At 52.4% G+C, this 16,371-nt stretch overlaps 1 protein-coding gene across 2 annotated transcripts in view; it reads right to left on the bottom strand.

Moving 5' to 3' along the window:
- Positions 1 to 4,564: 4,564 nt before the first annotated feature.
- MTHFS (methenyltetrahydrofolate synthetase) overlaps positions 4,565 to 16,371 on the bottom strand; it is a 35,731-nt gene continuing 23,924 nt past the window's right edge. The window contains exon 3 of one of the 2 annotated variants that reach the window (XM_045813156.2): positions 4,565 to 4,958. In XM_045813156.2, coding sequence (XP_045669112.2) covers positions 4,729 to 4,958 — 230 coding nt within the window. In that variant the 3' untranslated portion in view covers positions 4,565 to 4,728. Of the gene's footprint in view, positions 4,959 to 11,877; positions 12,728 to 16,371 lie in introns of those variants that run through there. The other variant, XM_045813157.2, reaches the window with a different exon arrangement.

Raw genomic sequence — 16,371 nt, forward strand, 5'->3', positions numbered from 1 at the left:
ACGGGGGCCATCCAGTCACGGGCCTGCAGGTCCAGTGGGACCCCTTGTGGAGTGACCCTTGAGGCCAGCTCCCTAACCCACCTGGCCAGGCGCATGGGTCTCACAGCAGTGGTGTCTCCACATGGGGGACACAGCCCAGGAGCAGGCCAGGGGTCCACTGGGGTTTGGGAAGAAAAAACTAGAATCTCTCTTTGTATTTACTTTTTTAAGTTTACAAGACAAGAAGTTTTGCTCAAAGTTAAATACAGACGGACATCGGACCCTTGCTGCACCTGCCGTCAGACGTCCCACATCAGGTTAGTACGCAAGCTATGCTGGGGGAACAGGAGGGGGACGTGGGACATGGCCGGGGGGAGGGGGTTTGCTCTCAGCGTAGCGAGGCGTCCCTTGCTTTCCCTCTAGTCCCAGGCACAAGGACCTACCCATTATGCAGCTCTCACCGAGCCCGCCTTCTTAAAATGCGTAAGTGGCTTTAAGAGACTCTTAGAAACAGCAGACCAAAGAGAATTCTTCGGAGGAAGCAGGAGCGAGCGACAGCAGCCGATGCTTCGGCTCCTGATAAAAGCTACTCACCAGCCCTACAACAAGGAAAAGCAGTCACGTCTGCCAGGAAGGCAGCCCCCAAATCTGAAAGTTTCCCAAAGACACTCCAGCAGGAATCTGTGCTCCTCACGGTTCACGAGGCGCCTCTTCCTGCGCAAGGGGAAGTGAGAGGCCACCGCGGTCAGCGGAGGCTACAGACGGAGAAGACGAACCTCCGTGATGCTTTCAGTGACAGCGACTACCAGAAAACACTAATTCTAACACATTTTCAACAACGCTCACTACGTAATCATAAATGTCTATACGTCTCTAAAGGACAGAACACAAACGGAGCATACCACCTACAAAGACTCACTCTTCCGGCCACGGAACTATGGATCATACTCACGGAACAGTTGAGGGGGAAAAACCCTGAAAGAAAAAGAAAACATCTTTTACTGGATAACAGAGGAAAAACACTGCGGACAACCCAAAGAAGCTCAGGAGTAAATTTTTCAGGGTGGGAGGCTGGATCAAAGGACAGAAGCTTAAACTTACGGTCTCATCATGAGAAGAATGAATGAAAAGTTGAGATGTCAAAGGCATCAAAGTTGTGAGGAGGACAGGTGTCTCAAAATTAGCGGCCATGCGAACAAAGACCGAGTTTTAGGACGAACGACGCAAGTCCAGCTATGACGGGATTGCTCTGGTTGGCATTTGTCTGTGACGGAGAGCAGGGCAGACCCCCGTCAAGGCTCAGCCACAGCAACACCCCGTCGTTCACGGACAAGAAATGTGCCACGTGATTGGCGGTATCACTGATTCTATCCCACGGAACCCTTGACGACAGAACAGAATACATGAAAGATATTTTGGTTCCTCTACATTTCTGACAATCTCAGGGTAAAACACGTTTAAAAAGAGCCGAGAAGCTTCAAGGTGAGTTTGCATGTACTTTCTACACAAAGGTGAGCGTTCCACATTTTCCGACTTTCCCGTGGTACAAACGGCCACCAGTGGACCACTCCCTAAGCACATGCTGCCACAGAATAAATGCACCTGATCTGAATCTTGTGGGTAGAAGTCATGTGCCATCGATGAGACAGAAGGCAACGTCTTGTGACACACGTGGCGTGCACTGGAAATGACGTTTGGAAAGTTCTCATCATTACACGATCATGTTGCCACAGACCACGCGGGGCACCTATAAACACTTCCACGTCTGCACAACCGAAACACCTGGGAGCAAATTTCTGACTTGGTTTAAAATCTTTTGAGAGCTTCAGTACGTTTTGAACCCATGTGCTAACAAAGTGAATGTGTAGTGTCTTCTGATTAATATGCAGGAATGATTCCCATCAAGAACACGGGTATTTACTAGCCCGATTTCAATTAAAAAAGAAAAAAGGCCTCTGCAAAATTGGTAAACAGCACTGAAAATTTTCACAAGCGTAGCAGTGCTCCCGTATGGATCTGCTTATCTCTGGGAGGTATTGTTTTCAGCTATAAAAGCCCTTCAAACCCAACACTGAAATAAACCAAAATTAGAACCGGACGTTTCAATCATTCCAAGGGGAGTAAAAATAAGGTTTTCAAAAACAGTAAATTTCCAAAAAATCTGCATCACTGCTTTCCCTTTCAGGAATTAAGTACATCACAGATGACAGATAATAGATGGTTTCAATGGTCTCATCTCTTTTATTTGTACATGTTTCCTATTGTGCATAAGATGCTATCTGGAAAGGAATTTGTTGTTTATTTTTAAGCATATAAACCTAGATTTGGGGAGGGGGCTCCCAGGCATGAGTGGTCAGCCCTACAAGGAAGGGCAGGGACGATGACCATGAGATGCATGGAGGGGGCCAGCAGCACAGACCACGGGACACACATGGACCAGTCCAGGAGGGCGACACAGCCGCAGCAACACAGACTGTGTTCTAGAATATTCCAACCCAGAGATAATGCTGAAGGGGCAGAACCTCGGCAGCAGATGGCAGCCAGCCCAAAAAGCAGCAAGGGCACAACACAGACTGGGCAGCCTGCATGGTGGTCTGTGCCTTCCTCAAGAATTTACGGGCTATTATTTTGTGCTGGAGACTGTGGTGAACCACAGCCCCCCCCCCCCCCACCGCGACCTTGCTCATGAGGAGCTCATGGGCTCGTGCAGGAGATAAGTGTGCAAACACATGATTAAAATGCAGTGCAACCAACTAGATTTCAATGATTTCTGAACGAGAAAAGCAGAGAAGGGGGACCAGGACCCGGGCCTCTGCACGGAGCTGTCCACACCCGGATCCATGCATCGCTCCCAGGTTAGCGGGCCTGGGTGACTGGACGTTCTTAGTTACGTCTGCTGGTGGACCCGACTGTACAGTGTACCTTCTCGGTAAATTACAATCGGTTCTACAGCGGGGCAGCACCGTGGACGGACACTGGGGCTCTGCTGTATTTCCAATGGCTATTCCACTCCTACCTGGACCGTCCCCCCACCCATGCCCCGATCACGCCGGCTCGCTTCCTGGGTTCAGGGCCTTGTCCTCAGCCTCTGCTTATGCCCTGATGGGCGTTACCTGTGTCATCGAGGTTTTCCCCCTTCCGGATACACTCTGCATGATGACTACCGCCCGGTCCTGGCCACCAGGGTCACTGTTTTCGGGCGGAGACTTGCAGCCCTCTGGCCTTCCTGAATCACGAATCTCACATTTTAAAATGTTTTTTACTTTTATGCATAAATCACCAAATCACACGCTGTTATCCAAAGAACATGGATCTGTGCTTTAAATGCAGCCCTTGTGCACGTTCTTGCCTCATTTCCAAACACCTCAATCACCGACCGTCTGTGCAAGTGTCTACTACATTGCAGAAGGGTGAGCGTCAGCCCTCCTCTTTGGAGCTCGCGGTCTGGGGAAGGGGCAGCTGTGACAACCAACAGTTTATGCACACGACAGTACGACAAAGCTATCCAAACAAGCAGGGAACACTAACTCCGCCTGGGGGTGTAGAGGAAGACCCCACCCAAGAGGAGATGCCTGAGCTGAGTCTTGAAGGGGAGACAGGAGCTTCCGGTGAACAAAGGAAGAAAGGGCATTGCGGCCGACGGGGCAAGCATGCTGACAAGGTGCGGAGGGCAAGAGACACTGAGCTGCTCTGGGAAGGGCATGGACGTGTGCATCAGCGGAGGGGGCCTCCTACAGGAGAAGGCACCTGGCCACTCCATTACCTGTAGGCCCTTAACGGCCAGACTCCCAGATTCATGCTGTGTAAGATCACTTGGACTGGAGTTTGGGAAACAGAGAGGACAGCGCCAGACTGCGGGCAAGAGAGGCCAGATGGGTGTCTCCTGCCCATTCGGCTCAGAAACACCTTGAGCCTGGACACCAGGAGTGAGGGGATAGGGAGGGGAGGGGACAGGCATCAGCAGCATCCCGGAGGCGAACGCCACAGGATCCGGCACAGCAGGGTGCAGGGGGGGTGATAGCAGCGTCTAGGAAGACTCCCAGGTTTCCGGTCACGAGCAAACGGCCCCCACAAAATCCCCACTCCCATGCTGGGATGTCATCTGCCAGCACGCAGCCCACGGCGCATTACATTTCCAAAACAGACACCACAGCACACACATAATTTCTAACTGACGGGACATCAGATCTTAAACTCATAAGCGACCGACACACGGAGACACACGGAGATGGAACTGAAGCATTTAAATCATAAAAGGTTTCCGTCCACGAACCGGCAAAAGCTACAGAGCGTCAGACACGGATCTCAGGGCGAGCAAATGAAGTCATGACAAAGTGCTAGAATATTCTGGGGGAACTCCGTGCACACACACCGACAGGTCAATGAGCAGTCGCTGGGCCTCCCGAGCCCGCCAAAGATGGAGCAGGCCCGGGACAGGAGGTGCTGAAACCGTGTCCACGCCGTGCGAGGTCCCCTGGCTCCCACACTCGGGTCGGACCACAGCGCCGCACCAACACAGAGTGAACGCCGCAGAAAGACCCACCTGTCACGCTGACAGCCAGCAAGACAGGCTGAAAATCACACGGTCACTGCCTCATTTTTATTCACGTTCTACTCCTGATCTGGGAAGTGTGTTTTGCAATTACACTAGAAAGCCGGCAGTCCGTATGCTCATGGATGTCCTAACAGGGGGAAATGGACACATTCGGCTTTTCTCTGGGACAAGCCTTTGGCCGCAGGCGTCAGGGTTTATGCGGACGGCTCTTCGTAAAGGACTTCGTCCACCTTCATGTCATTCTCGTCCACGGGGACCTGCAGGCAGATCTGTTCTCGGAAGGCCAAGGCCATGGTGTAGGGCCGCACGTCCTGCTGCTCCAGGCAGCGTTTCAGGTACGCGTCATAGTACCCCCTGCCTCTCCCCAAGCGGTTCCCGTGCCTGTCGAACCCGAGACCCGGCATGAAGATGAGATCGAGTCCCCCTGTGGGAGAGAGGAGCACAGGTAAGAGTGTGGATGGTTTCTGAAAGAGACGGGCCCCTCGGCGGTCCGTGTTCGGCGTTGGAACGACATCTATCCTCTCCCCGACTGCTGAAGGAATACATGACCGCTCTAGAAAATCCAACAAGCACAGAGTCAGACAAACAGGGACACAAATACTCAGCAGCTCAGGGAGCCCGTCACCCATCTTCCCAGGCGTTCTCCTGAGCACACCTTGGATGACGTGTGTTTGTACTGTGGAAGCCCACGGTAACGCGGTACGAGACAGTGCTGTAAATGCGTTTCCTCGTCCTTACGATTTTCTGGACATTTTCTTTTCTCTGGATTATTTCATTGTAAGAACACAGCACAGCATACACATAGCATGCAAAATACGTAACCATCCACTGTGTCAACGGCGAGGCTTCTGGTCAACAGGAGGCTACCAACAGTTAAGTTCTGGAGGAGGCAAGAGTGACACGTGGATTTTCGACTGCACGTGGGGGTCAGCGCCCCTAACCCCCGAGTAGCTCAAGGGTCAACTGCATATACAAAAACAACAGATTCCTAGACCCCATCCACACCTAAAGAGAATTTCCATGGATAGGGACTAAGAATGTTTTTTCTTTTTCTTTTTTTAAGCATCCAGGCAATCCTACACACCAGCCAAGTCAGGGAGCCAGTGTCCCAGCATCGTGACAACTGGAGGAGTGAGAGAGGGTCAGAGAGAAGCCGGAACGGACAGAGCTATTCTCCAAGTCGGCGAGCAGGAAGAGGAAGGTGAGCTGCTGAGAGGAACAAGCCACCTGCTTCGTTCCCCTTGCCGCTGGAAGGTCACAGCCTGCCTGGCTGTCAGCTTCCCCAAATTCACAGGAGAGCAGGCTTTGACCCAGCCAGGAATATTCCAAGGTACAAAAGGGGGCCCCTAACTGTCCTCTGGCTGGAACCCTTCCAGGGAACACAGGGACCAGAAGTGGCCATGCATCATTGAGACAGGCACGTTGCTGGGGCTCAGGGTGCAAGGCAGGGTCTTGGAGGCGACAAAAAGCTGACGACAGTGGGGGGGGGGGCGTCTCGTGAAGAAGGCAATAAAGATCATGAGGTGGAGAATCTCCACGGATTTTGGGAGGCCCACCGAAGCTCAACCTTCTAGCGTCTGGCAGGGAGCCTGTCGGACCAGCACAACTCAAGAGTCACATCACACACCCAACTGTAGCCTTCCTGTGCCGGCCTCCTGAAGGCTGTGTGGGGGTTTCTGGGTGACCTAGAGCTTGGCATGGACAAACCACACATGCAGGGTTGTTGCCAAGGACATCCTGGGTTGGAAGTCACAAATTCTCTGGAACAAGGTGTTCGGGGTACAGGTGTTCAGTGCCAGCCAGGCTGGGCCCCCACTGTCGACAGCTGCTCTGACGACGTGCAGAAGTGCGGGGCGAGCCCAGCACACACCTGTCTACCCATGCCTGCCATAAACCCGCAGAGCCCGCCTCCGATCACAGTCGTGACCTTCTGCGTAAACCTGCATGTCCCTTCCAACCAAACGTGCTCACAGGCCCTGGTCGCTGATCTTTCCCTTTCCTCCCTGACCCTGGCCTGCTCCTCCTTCTCTCGTGGGATGAACGGTGACTCGTGCACTGAGACTGGGCTCGCTCCGGGGCCTTTTCGGTCTCCAGACCATGCTGGGGCTGAAAGCTCAGCGGCCGTCTAGACTCGGCACACCCATGCACAACACACCGTTTCCCCGGCTCCTGGCGGAGATGGAGCTCAGCCCAAATCAAACAAGAACATGTGGAACACCCATCCCCATGCAAGACAGCAAGCTCTGCCAACTGCCCAGAAGCCACAGGACAGGAAGCACCTGAGGCTTCAGAAGAGAGACAGCCCTTCTGTCTGGCTGGCCAGGGAAGGATTCATGGGAACCTTGCGGGACCTGGGTTTTTAAGGATGTGCCAGAAGTGGGTTTGAGTACGTTTCAGTAGGTAAGGGACAGGTCGCAGGAACAGAGTGACGAGGAGGGGAATACAGAGGGCAGAAGGATCCCGCCGAGGAGCAGAGAGCACAGGAGAGGAGTCTGCCAGGTCAGGAGGCAGAGGCAAAGCGATCCCATAGCTCAGCCGCAAAACAGCAAACAACCTGACCCAACCATGGACAAAGGACCTGAACAGATCATTCTCCAGACAAGACCAGAAATGGCCAACAGACACATGATTTCTGTATATTAATTCTGTATCCTGTGACCTTACTGAATCCTTTTATCAATCCTAGCAGTTTTCTGGCAGAGTCTTTAGGATTTTCTATATATAGTATCATGTTGTCTGCAAATAGGGACAGTTTTGCTTCTTCTGAACCAACCTGGATGCCTTTTCTTTCTTTTTCTTGTCTAACGCTGTGGTTAAAATGCCCAGTACTGTGTTGACTAGAAGTGGTGAGAATAGACATCTTCACCTTGTTCCTGACCTTATGGGAAAGCTCTCGGTTCTCCCCATGGACTGTGATGTTGGCTATGGGTTTCTCCTATATGACCTTTATTATGTGGAGGCTGGCTCCCTCTAGACCCACTTTGTTGAGTTTTCATCAGGAATAGATGTTGAATTTTGTCAAGTGCTTTTTCTGCAGCTATTACGACGGTCGTGATTTTCACTCTTCATTTTGTTCATGTGTGGACCGTGTTAACTGTTTTGCGAATACTGAGCCATCCTTGCGTCTCTGGAATAAATCCCACTTGATCATGGGGAGTTATTCTCTTAAGGTGTTGTTGAATGTGGTTCACCAGTATTTTGTTGAGGACTTTCGCTTCTATGGTCATCAGGGATACCGGCCTGTGATTTTCTACAGTTATAGCGTCTTTGTCTGATTTTGGTATGAGGGTAATGTTGGCCTCACAGAATGAATTTGGAAGCATTCCTTTCTCTCTTTTCTTTTTTTTCGGAATAGTTTGAGGAGAATAGGTATTAACTCAATTTTAAATGTTTGGTAGAGTTCCCTTGTAATCCATTTGGCCCTGGACTTTTGTTTATTGGGAGTTTTTGTTTTTTGTTTTTGTTTTGTTTGTTTTTGTTTCTGTTTTTGAAGTAGGTTCCATGCCTGGAGTGGAGCCCGACACTGGGCCAAACTCAGAACCCTGAGATCAAGACCTGAGCTGAGATCATGAACCAGACGCTCAACTGACTAAGGCACCCAGGCGCCCCATGGGGAGCTTCTTGTTTACCAATTCAATTTTTTTTAAAGATTTATTTATTTATTTGACAGAGAGAGAGACAGCCAGCGAGAGAGGGAACACAAGCAGGGAGAGTGGGAGAGGAAGAAGCAGGCTCACAGTGGAGGAGCCTGATGTGGGGCTCGATCCCAGAACTCCGGGATCACGCCCTGAGCCAAAGGCAGATGCTTAAGGACTGCGTCACCCAGGCGCCCCAACAATTAAATTTTTTTTTTACTAGTATTGGTCTGTTCAGATTTCCTGTGTCTCCCTGATTCAGGTTTGTAGCCAAGAGGCACATAAAAAGATGTTCGATATCACTCGCCATCAGGGAAATGCAAATCAACGCCTCAATGAGATCCTGCCTCACACCTGCTAGGATGTCCATTAAAAAACAAACAGAATATGATAAATGTTGGTGAGGCTATGGAGAGACTGGAACGCTTGCCATTGTTGCTGGGAATATAAAAAGGTGCAGCCACTATGGAAGACAGTACCAAAGTTCCTTAAAATATCAGAAGTGGAACGAGTAGGCATATTGAGCCAATAAAACCCTGAAACCCATGCACACCCATGTCCAGAGCAGCCCTACTCACAACAGTTCGGAGGTAGAAACATCTACATGTGCGTTGATGGATGAGGATACACGCAGAGAGGCGCGTGCACGGGGGCACGACTCAGCCATGTGAGAGAAAGAACTCTTGCACCTCCTACAGCGAGGAGGGACCTTGAGGACATTGGGTTACGCGAAACACAGCAGGTGCAGAAGGACAACTACTGCATGAGTCCACTCGTAGGAGGCACATGAAGCAGCTGAACTCACAGAAGCAGAACGTACGGCGGTGGTTGCGGGAAGCCGGGAGGAGAAGAAATGCCGGGCTGCCGTGGGTACCGGCTTCAGCCAGGCAGGATGAGAAGACGCGGCAGACGTCTGCTGTCCAACACTGTGCCCGTGGCCAACGTGGACTGCACTCTTAAAAGTTCGTTAAGAGAGTGGATCTCATGTTAGGTGTTATTTCGTGCATTTTTTAAAAATGCAAAGATACCAAAAGGAAAGCCAGGAGGAAATCGGGATTTCCACCAGCCAATACATGAGAACGGGAAGGTAGAATTTCAGACATGCACCTGCAGGCCGCTAGAAGAGAAGAAAGGAGAGAGAAAGACAAGAACATACCTTTCTCAAGTCCCTCCGGTAAAGGTGGTCTCACTCCCCCTGGTGTCACTGCCCCACCTGCACTACAGCCTCACCGGGGCCCACCCTGGGTTTGGATCTAGCAGGCAACATCCTGGGACGGGAAGATGGCAGAAATGTCACCTTGCACATTTGCTCAAAGCGAGCTCTACAATGAGTAAGCAAGAATGGCTCTGGGATTCTTGGGGGACGAGGCCGTGAGAGGGCCCTTCGGAGGCAGAGGTCCTGACATCCTGTCTGGGGTGTTGCTGCTGGACTCCCCGCCAACAGGATGGGTACCACTGCTCCCTTCAGCCATGGGGTCACCTACAGTCCCACTTCAGCTGCTCAGAAGCCCCCTCTGGCCTCTGTCTACTAGATGAAGCCAAGTGTCTTCCTGAAACACGGAGTTTCCTTGCTTGACCTCATCTACCTGCTGTGGCTAGAAGTACTTCCTGTGTCCTCCCCATCGTCACATGCATGCCTCCTCCTCCCTGGGTCGTGTCAGGCCTTCACAACAGGGTCCTGGATGCTTTCCCTCCCCAGAGGCGAGGCACCAAGGGGGCTTAAAGATCACACGCAGGCTTAACAAGCTCCCCTTGCACACGCTGCTCCCATCCTGGGCCGTCCTCGCGAACAGGCAGACCCCAGACCTACCCTAAGGCCCTGCAAGGTCAAAACTCAGCAGGGAGAGCAGGAGAAAAACGCTTGGTCTGTGCACAAATTCTCTCTGAGCCTTTGGCGTGGCTCTAGTTTCACCACGGGCTCCGTAAGAGAGGAGAGTGACATACAGCACAGCATGCAGGAAGACCCGCACACACACTCGTGTGTGCTTCACAGAGCACGGCTGGCACAGAGACCCCGCTGCCCCGGGACTGCGCCCCACTGCTCAGAGCGCATGCTCCGTAAGGCCCAAGACTGCTCTGCAGGCTCATGGTTTGTTGGGTGTCCCCCCCAGGCTTTGTTGGATTTCGAATGTGGTTCTGCACTCTGGACGGCAAGGCTCAGCCTCGGGAACCTCACCGGGCTCCACACAGTGGCTGCCCAGCCACTGCTGCCTTGGCGTTGGGCGCTGGCTCTGAACCACCAGTGCCCTCTGGAGGCAGCCCACCGCCGTGGCGTTGGCTGGGCCCAGAGGCTGCTTGGCTGCATCACGAGGCTTTCCTGCTTCAGTCTCCCAAGCTGAGAGAGGCAGCTGGAAACGGGGCCTGCCGCGGAAGCCTGCCCATGACAGTGAGTCTAGGTGATGCCTGTAAGCGAACTGCGCCCAGGGCCAGACCACGCTGTGTATGAGGACACACTGATGCTAAGAGCTTTCCTTTTTTGATTAGGAAATGTCAGACGCTATTTCTTGAGCCAGGTGGGCCAGGGAGGGGTGGGGCTTCTTTAGTATTCGGAGTGATTCTTCGGCAGGAGCTTTCCCAGCCTCCCCTGCGAATGGGCTCACACTCATGCCCTCAGCTCCTGGCGTGGAAGGAGACCGGGGAGGGCACTGGGATAGAACATGCCCTGTATGGGGCCAGATAACAAATAATCCAGGCTTTACAGGCCACAGGGTCTGAGTCATGACGACTCAACTCTGCTGTGTAGTCCGAAAGGGGCCACGGAAAATACATCCGTGAACAGGCGTGGCTGTGCTCCGATAAAGTTTCATTCACAGAGGCAGGCGGTGGGCCAGCTGTGGCCCGTGGGCTGCAGGGCAATGACCCTGTCCTAGAATATAAGGAAAGAGTTTTAGGAAGAGGGGAGTGGAACGCTGGCAGAAGGGAGGAGTACAGTTAGGACAAGAAGATATCTATTAGATTTGGCAACAAGGAAACCACTGGGGCCAGGATGTGCTCCGTGGGGACATAAGGACAGACACTGAGCCACAAAACCATCATCCACCAAACCAAAAAGAACAGGAACCAGGCCCTGATAGAAAATGAAGACAGAGGGTTTCCTAACTGCCCTTCTCTGATCACGGGACCCAAAGTCCAGTGCTCAGTGCTAAGGATTCAGTTCACTGTCACACAACGTCCTCTTTCTCCCTGGCCACGGAGGCAGCAGCCAGGCCTCAGACCCTCTTCAGTTACCTTGACCTCAGACTCCTGTCCTGGACTGTTCAGGTAGCGGCCTGTCCTTGCCCCAATCCTGCAGAGAAGGCTGGAAATGAGGGGTGTCAGGGCCTGGGAGCCATGCAGAGCTGTTTCCTCCCCACACTTCTTGCTAGCTCAGGGCTGGGGTGGGTCTCCAGGCCACCCCCTCCAGGTACCACCGCACAACCGGCAGGGCGCTCACCCCCACCTGGGTGCTCAGCTCCACCTGGGTCTTCAACCCCACTTGGGCGCTCAGCTCCACCTGGGTCCTCACCTCCACCCGGGTCCTCACCCCCACCTGGGCGCTCAGCTCCACCTGGGTCCTCCACCTGGGCGCTCACCCCCACCTGGGTCCTCAGCTCCACCTGGGCGCTCACCCCCACCTGTGTGCTCAGTTCCACCCGGGTCCTCACCTCCACCTGGGCGCTCACTCCCACCTGGGCGCTCACCCCCACCTGGGTCCTCAGCTCCACCTGGGCGCTCACCCCCACCTGTGTGCTCAGCTCCACCTGGGTCCTCAGTTCCACCCAGGTCCTCACCTCCACCTGGGCGCTCAGCTCCACCTGGGTACTCACCCCCACCTGCCTGTCCGAGCACGTGTTTCTCCTGCAAGTCCAACAGTGCGCCCCACCTCCAGGACCTGCTGGTCTCGATCCACCCTCAAATTCAGCCTCCGTCCTGACTCCCCTTGCTCAAAAACCTTGAGTCAATCACAGTCTCTTAAAGACAACATCCAAATTCTCTAACTGGGTGGGGGGCAGGACCCACCACAGCCTCATCCCCGATCACCATTCCAGCACTGTCTGCCGTGAAACTCAGGCAATCCCGTTACACAGAGGGGCTCACTGTCCCACAGCCCCACCCCAAGATGTCCTGTGTGCGAGTCTCAGCTCCGGCTATGCTGTTCTCCACACCTGCAAGGTCCTTCTAATCTCTGTATTTACCCGTCTGGTCATGACAGTCCTGACGTGAACAAACCTCAGTTAAATGTCCACGCAATGCCCCCTGGATGTGAAACGTGGTGTGGCCTGCTCTTATCCTACACGGCGAGAAGGCCCATGGCCCATTAAGAAGGAGGAGTCCCTTCCTCGCCTTCTGGGGAGAGTTCTCTCCTTTGCCCAGAGAGATGCTGAGTCCAGTTCTATTTACTACGAAAGAAAGAACAAGAGTGAGAGACAGAATGAGACTTTTGACCATATCCAAGTTGTTACCTGTTCGGAGTATCCCATGCAACACCTAGCTCTGATCCAAAGTCCAGCTTCTAGAAGACGAGAGAAGGTACAGGAACTAACATGTCTTACGTGCCCACAACGTGGCAGGTGCTGTGCTATACGCCAGGGAGAGAAGGGTGACTAGAGTCAGCATCAGCTGGTCAACATATCCACCTGGCGAGACAGGAGGGCAGGGCTTGCTCGCCCCAGTTCACAGATGGAGAACCGAGCTCTGTGCTCAGAGAGATCAAATTCCTCCTTAAGGGCAGTCAGCTCTGAAGAGATAAAGCTGAGACCTTGCCGCCCAGGTGGATGATTCGACACATACCGCTCCTATGGCTAAAGGTACCCATGGGACGAGGCAAAGGGACGGAGGAAGCATTAGGACGGCTGAGAGTGCAGGCTTCTAGACAGGCTGTGGGGTCTGCCTCCCAGCGCCAGCCCTTCGTAGCTAGGAGACATCAGTCAAAACTGCCTTGACCTGAAATCTAAGATGGATAAGCGTGTCAGGACGTAAAGAGTCTCCAAACTATTAATACCAAATGTCAATCCGTGGCTGTGTGTGTACTCCTCAGGCCCCACAACTGATTACAGACAACGTTTGGGAACACGAAGGAGCTGAAATCCTGAAATAAAATACAGAACCAGTAACTCATGGCGGCTCTTGCTGCAGAACTCTCAGAAATCAATACCAGATGCTTTGAGCTCATCGGGGTTGCCTCTGAAAGAACAGATGAAAGCAGGACCCCCCCTCCCCCGCCGCCAGATCCTCCTTCCTGGTACAGCCGTACAGAGCATGCGTGGTGGAGGGGGGGGGTCCTGCAGTCCCGTGATTACAGGACAGGTATGCTCGACTCCGACTGTATACACCCACGAGGGTTATTTCCCTGCAGTTGCGTACTACTCTTACGGTGTGGGCGACTAAATAAACCACCTAGGGCAGACAGCTGTTTGCTAATCACACCGTAAATGCACCTTCATTCTGCTGTGCTGGGTCACAACGCATGTTGGCCACTTGGGAATCTCCACATAGAATCAAACACACTGTAATAAAAATCATCTTTTTTTAAAAAAAGATATTTATTTATTGGGGGGCACATAGGTGGCTCAGTCATTAAGCGTCTGCCTTCAGCTCAGGGCGTGATCCCAGGGTCCTGGGATTGAGCCCTGCATTGGGCTCCCTGCTCAGCGGGAAGCCTGCTTCTCCCTCTCCCACTCCCCCTGCTTGCGTTCCCTCTCTCACTGCGTCTCTCACTGTCAAATAAATAAATAAAATCTTAAAAAAAAAAGATATTTATTTATTGGGGTACCTTGGTGGTACAGGCAGTTAAGTGTCTGCCTGGGGCTCAGGTCATGATCCCAGAGTCCTGGGATCAAGTCCCGCATTGGGCTCTCTGCTCAGGAGGGAGCCTGCTTCTCCCTCTGCCTGCCACTCCCCCTGCTTGTGCTCTCTCTCTCTCTCCCCCCTCTCTTTCTGTCAAATAAATAAATATTTTTTAAAAATATATATTTATTTATTTAGAGAGAGCGTGCAAGCCTGGGGAGGGGCAGAGAGAGAGAGAGGGAGAGAACCTCAAGCAGACTGCACTGAGTGCAGAGCCCGACACAGGGCTTGATCTCACAAGCCTGAGGTCATGACCTGAGCCAAAACCGAGAGTCAGATGCTTAACCAACGGAGCCACCCAGGAGCCCTGAAAATCATCTTTGAAAGACAATCATCACGTGATTGATCATTTCTGTGTTGTTACTCTAAAATCCTTTCTTTGAACACAGGGTCTAACATTCGTGTCGAAATACAGGGACTATGCTTGTGACAGCAGCACTGGGACAGGAGCCCACACCAGCCACGGGAGCCATTCCCTCCGTGTCCCCGGGCAGGACGGGCCACCACTCCAGCTCACGAGGTTTTTAGAATGTAAGACGGTCTCTGAGTTAAACCTCAGTGTTTATGAGCTCGAGGCTTTCATTCAACCCTGTGAATGTAGACTACTTGTTGAAACGAAGAAATTGGGGATTTAGACTCTTCTAGAAGGGCTGAAAGCAGAGACATGAGAAGCACGTGTAGTGTTTGGTGGCTTAGGCGCTGAGAGTCTCAGCGACAACACCCTCCCCGCCCCAGCCCAGAAAACCTGGAAAACCTCGAGGACAACAGGACAGAAGTTGAGCTAAGATGAACCGTGAAGACCGATCAGCCTTCTTCCTAGAATACAGGTAACCCCCCGTCAGGACAGCTCAGGAAGGAGCCACAGAAAACCAGCAACAGGGACCGGCTCTGGAGAAACAAACTGGGGAACAGGAGGACTTGGATGAGGAGGACGCCCCATACCTTCACTCCATCCTTTTGTACAGTTCAGATTTTCTACCACGTTCATAGATAACCCAAATTTTTTTAAAGATTTATTTATTTATTTATTTGAGAGAGAGACAGACAGCATGAGAGGGAGGGGCAGAGGGAGAGACAATCTCAAGGAGACTCCCGCTGAGAGCAGAGCCCGCAACAGGGCTCAACTCCAGGACCTGAGGACCTTGACCTGAGCTGAAATCAAGAGTCAGACACTTAACCGACTGAGCCACCCAGGCAAACCACCTCAAATTTTTTAAAAACCCTTTTGAGGGGCGCCTGGGTGGCACAGCAGTTAAGCGTCTGCCTTCGGCTCAGGGCGTGATCTCGGCGTTATGGGATCAAGCCCCACATCAGGCTCCTCCGCTGGGAGCCTGCTTCTTCCTCTCCCACTCCCCCTGCTTGTGTTCCCTCTCTCGCTGGCTGTCTCTATCTCTGTCAAATAAATAAATAAAATCTTTAAAAAAAAAAAAACCCTTTTGAAGTATCTACCTTCTAGCATTTGCGGGAGGAGGTATGATGCAGCAGTGGTCCTTACCGGCCCTGGCTGAGGGCGTCAGTCAAGTGGACATGACCCTGTCTCAGTCAGGTTAGGGCCACAGCAAAGGACAGACAGCACACTCAAGCTGCAAAGTCAGAGCGGTGAGTAAGGGAGTCATCAGAGGGCAGGCGGGACAAGAGAAGCAGCAGACAGCGAGCACGTCCCCCCACAGGGAACCTCGGCCACCTCCAGGCCTGAAGGTCGAGGGATGGGAGCAGGGAGGGAGTAAACATCCCACCTCACTGTCCTGCACCCTCTGGTCTCTGTTGGTGCCACCCGCTGGCTGAAGACTCAGAAGCCAAGGCCAGGGTGCCTGTGATGTGGTCCATGCAGGGGGACCTTCCCTGGCCCCAAGCAGGTGACAATGACAGAAAACAGGGGGGTCGGGGGGGGCACACAAAGGGACCCAGCAAACAATGCACACACGGCTGTGACCCGTGCTGACCTCCGGTTTGGGGAACTGGGCGTATTTATTATTTCCTTACAGTCCTCGGCACTGCTTGAATATATCTTATTTTTATCATCAGAACAAAATCATTTTCCTTTAGAAAAAGAAATACTTTCATGAATCCTCCGAAAAATTTTGTGTCTCCCTTCAAAGATGTACTTCAAACATGTTCGCTCTTTTCTTAGGTTTATCTTTTATTATATCATGAAGCTAGCTAGCATGTGTACAGAAAATAAGCCCAAACCTTAATAAATGATTAAAAGTAGGAAATGATAACTTGATTTGCATTTCTTAAATCCTCATCATGACCACCGCCCTAAACAACACACAGAGCTGTCTTCCGTGTGAACGACAGCAAGCGAGGTGCTGAGGACCAAAGAGGCAGGAGTGAGGTCCCCCCACCTGAGTACAGGGCTGGGCCAATTACAGC

This window comes from Ursus americanus, chromosome 28, assembly GCF_024610735.1.
Source record: "Ursus americanus isolate L20-20 chromosome 28, mUrsAme1.1.p, whole genome shotgun sequence".
Taxonomy (NCBI): Eukaryota; Metazoa; Chordata; class Mammalia; order Carnivora; family Ursidae; genus Ursus; species Ursus americanus.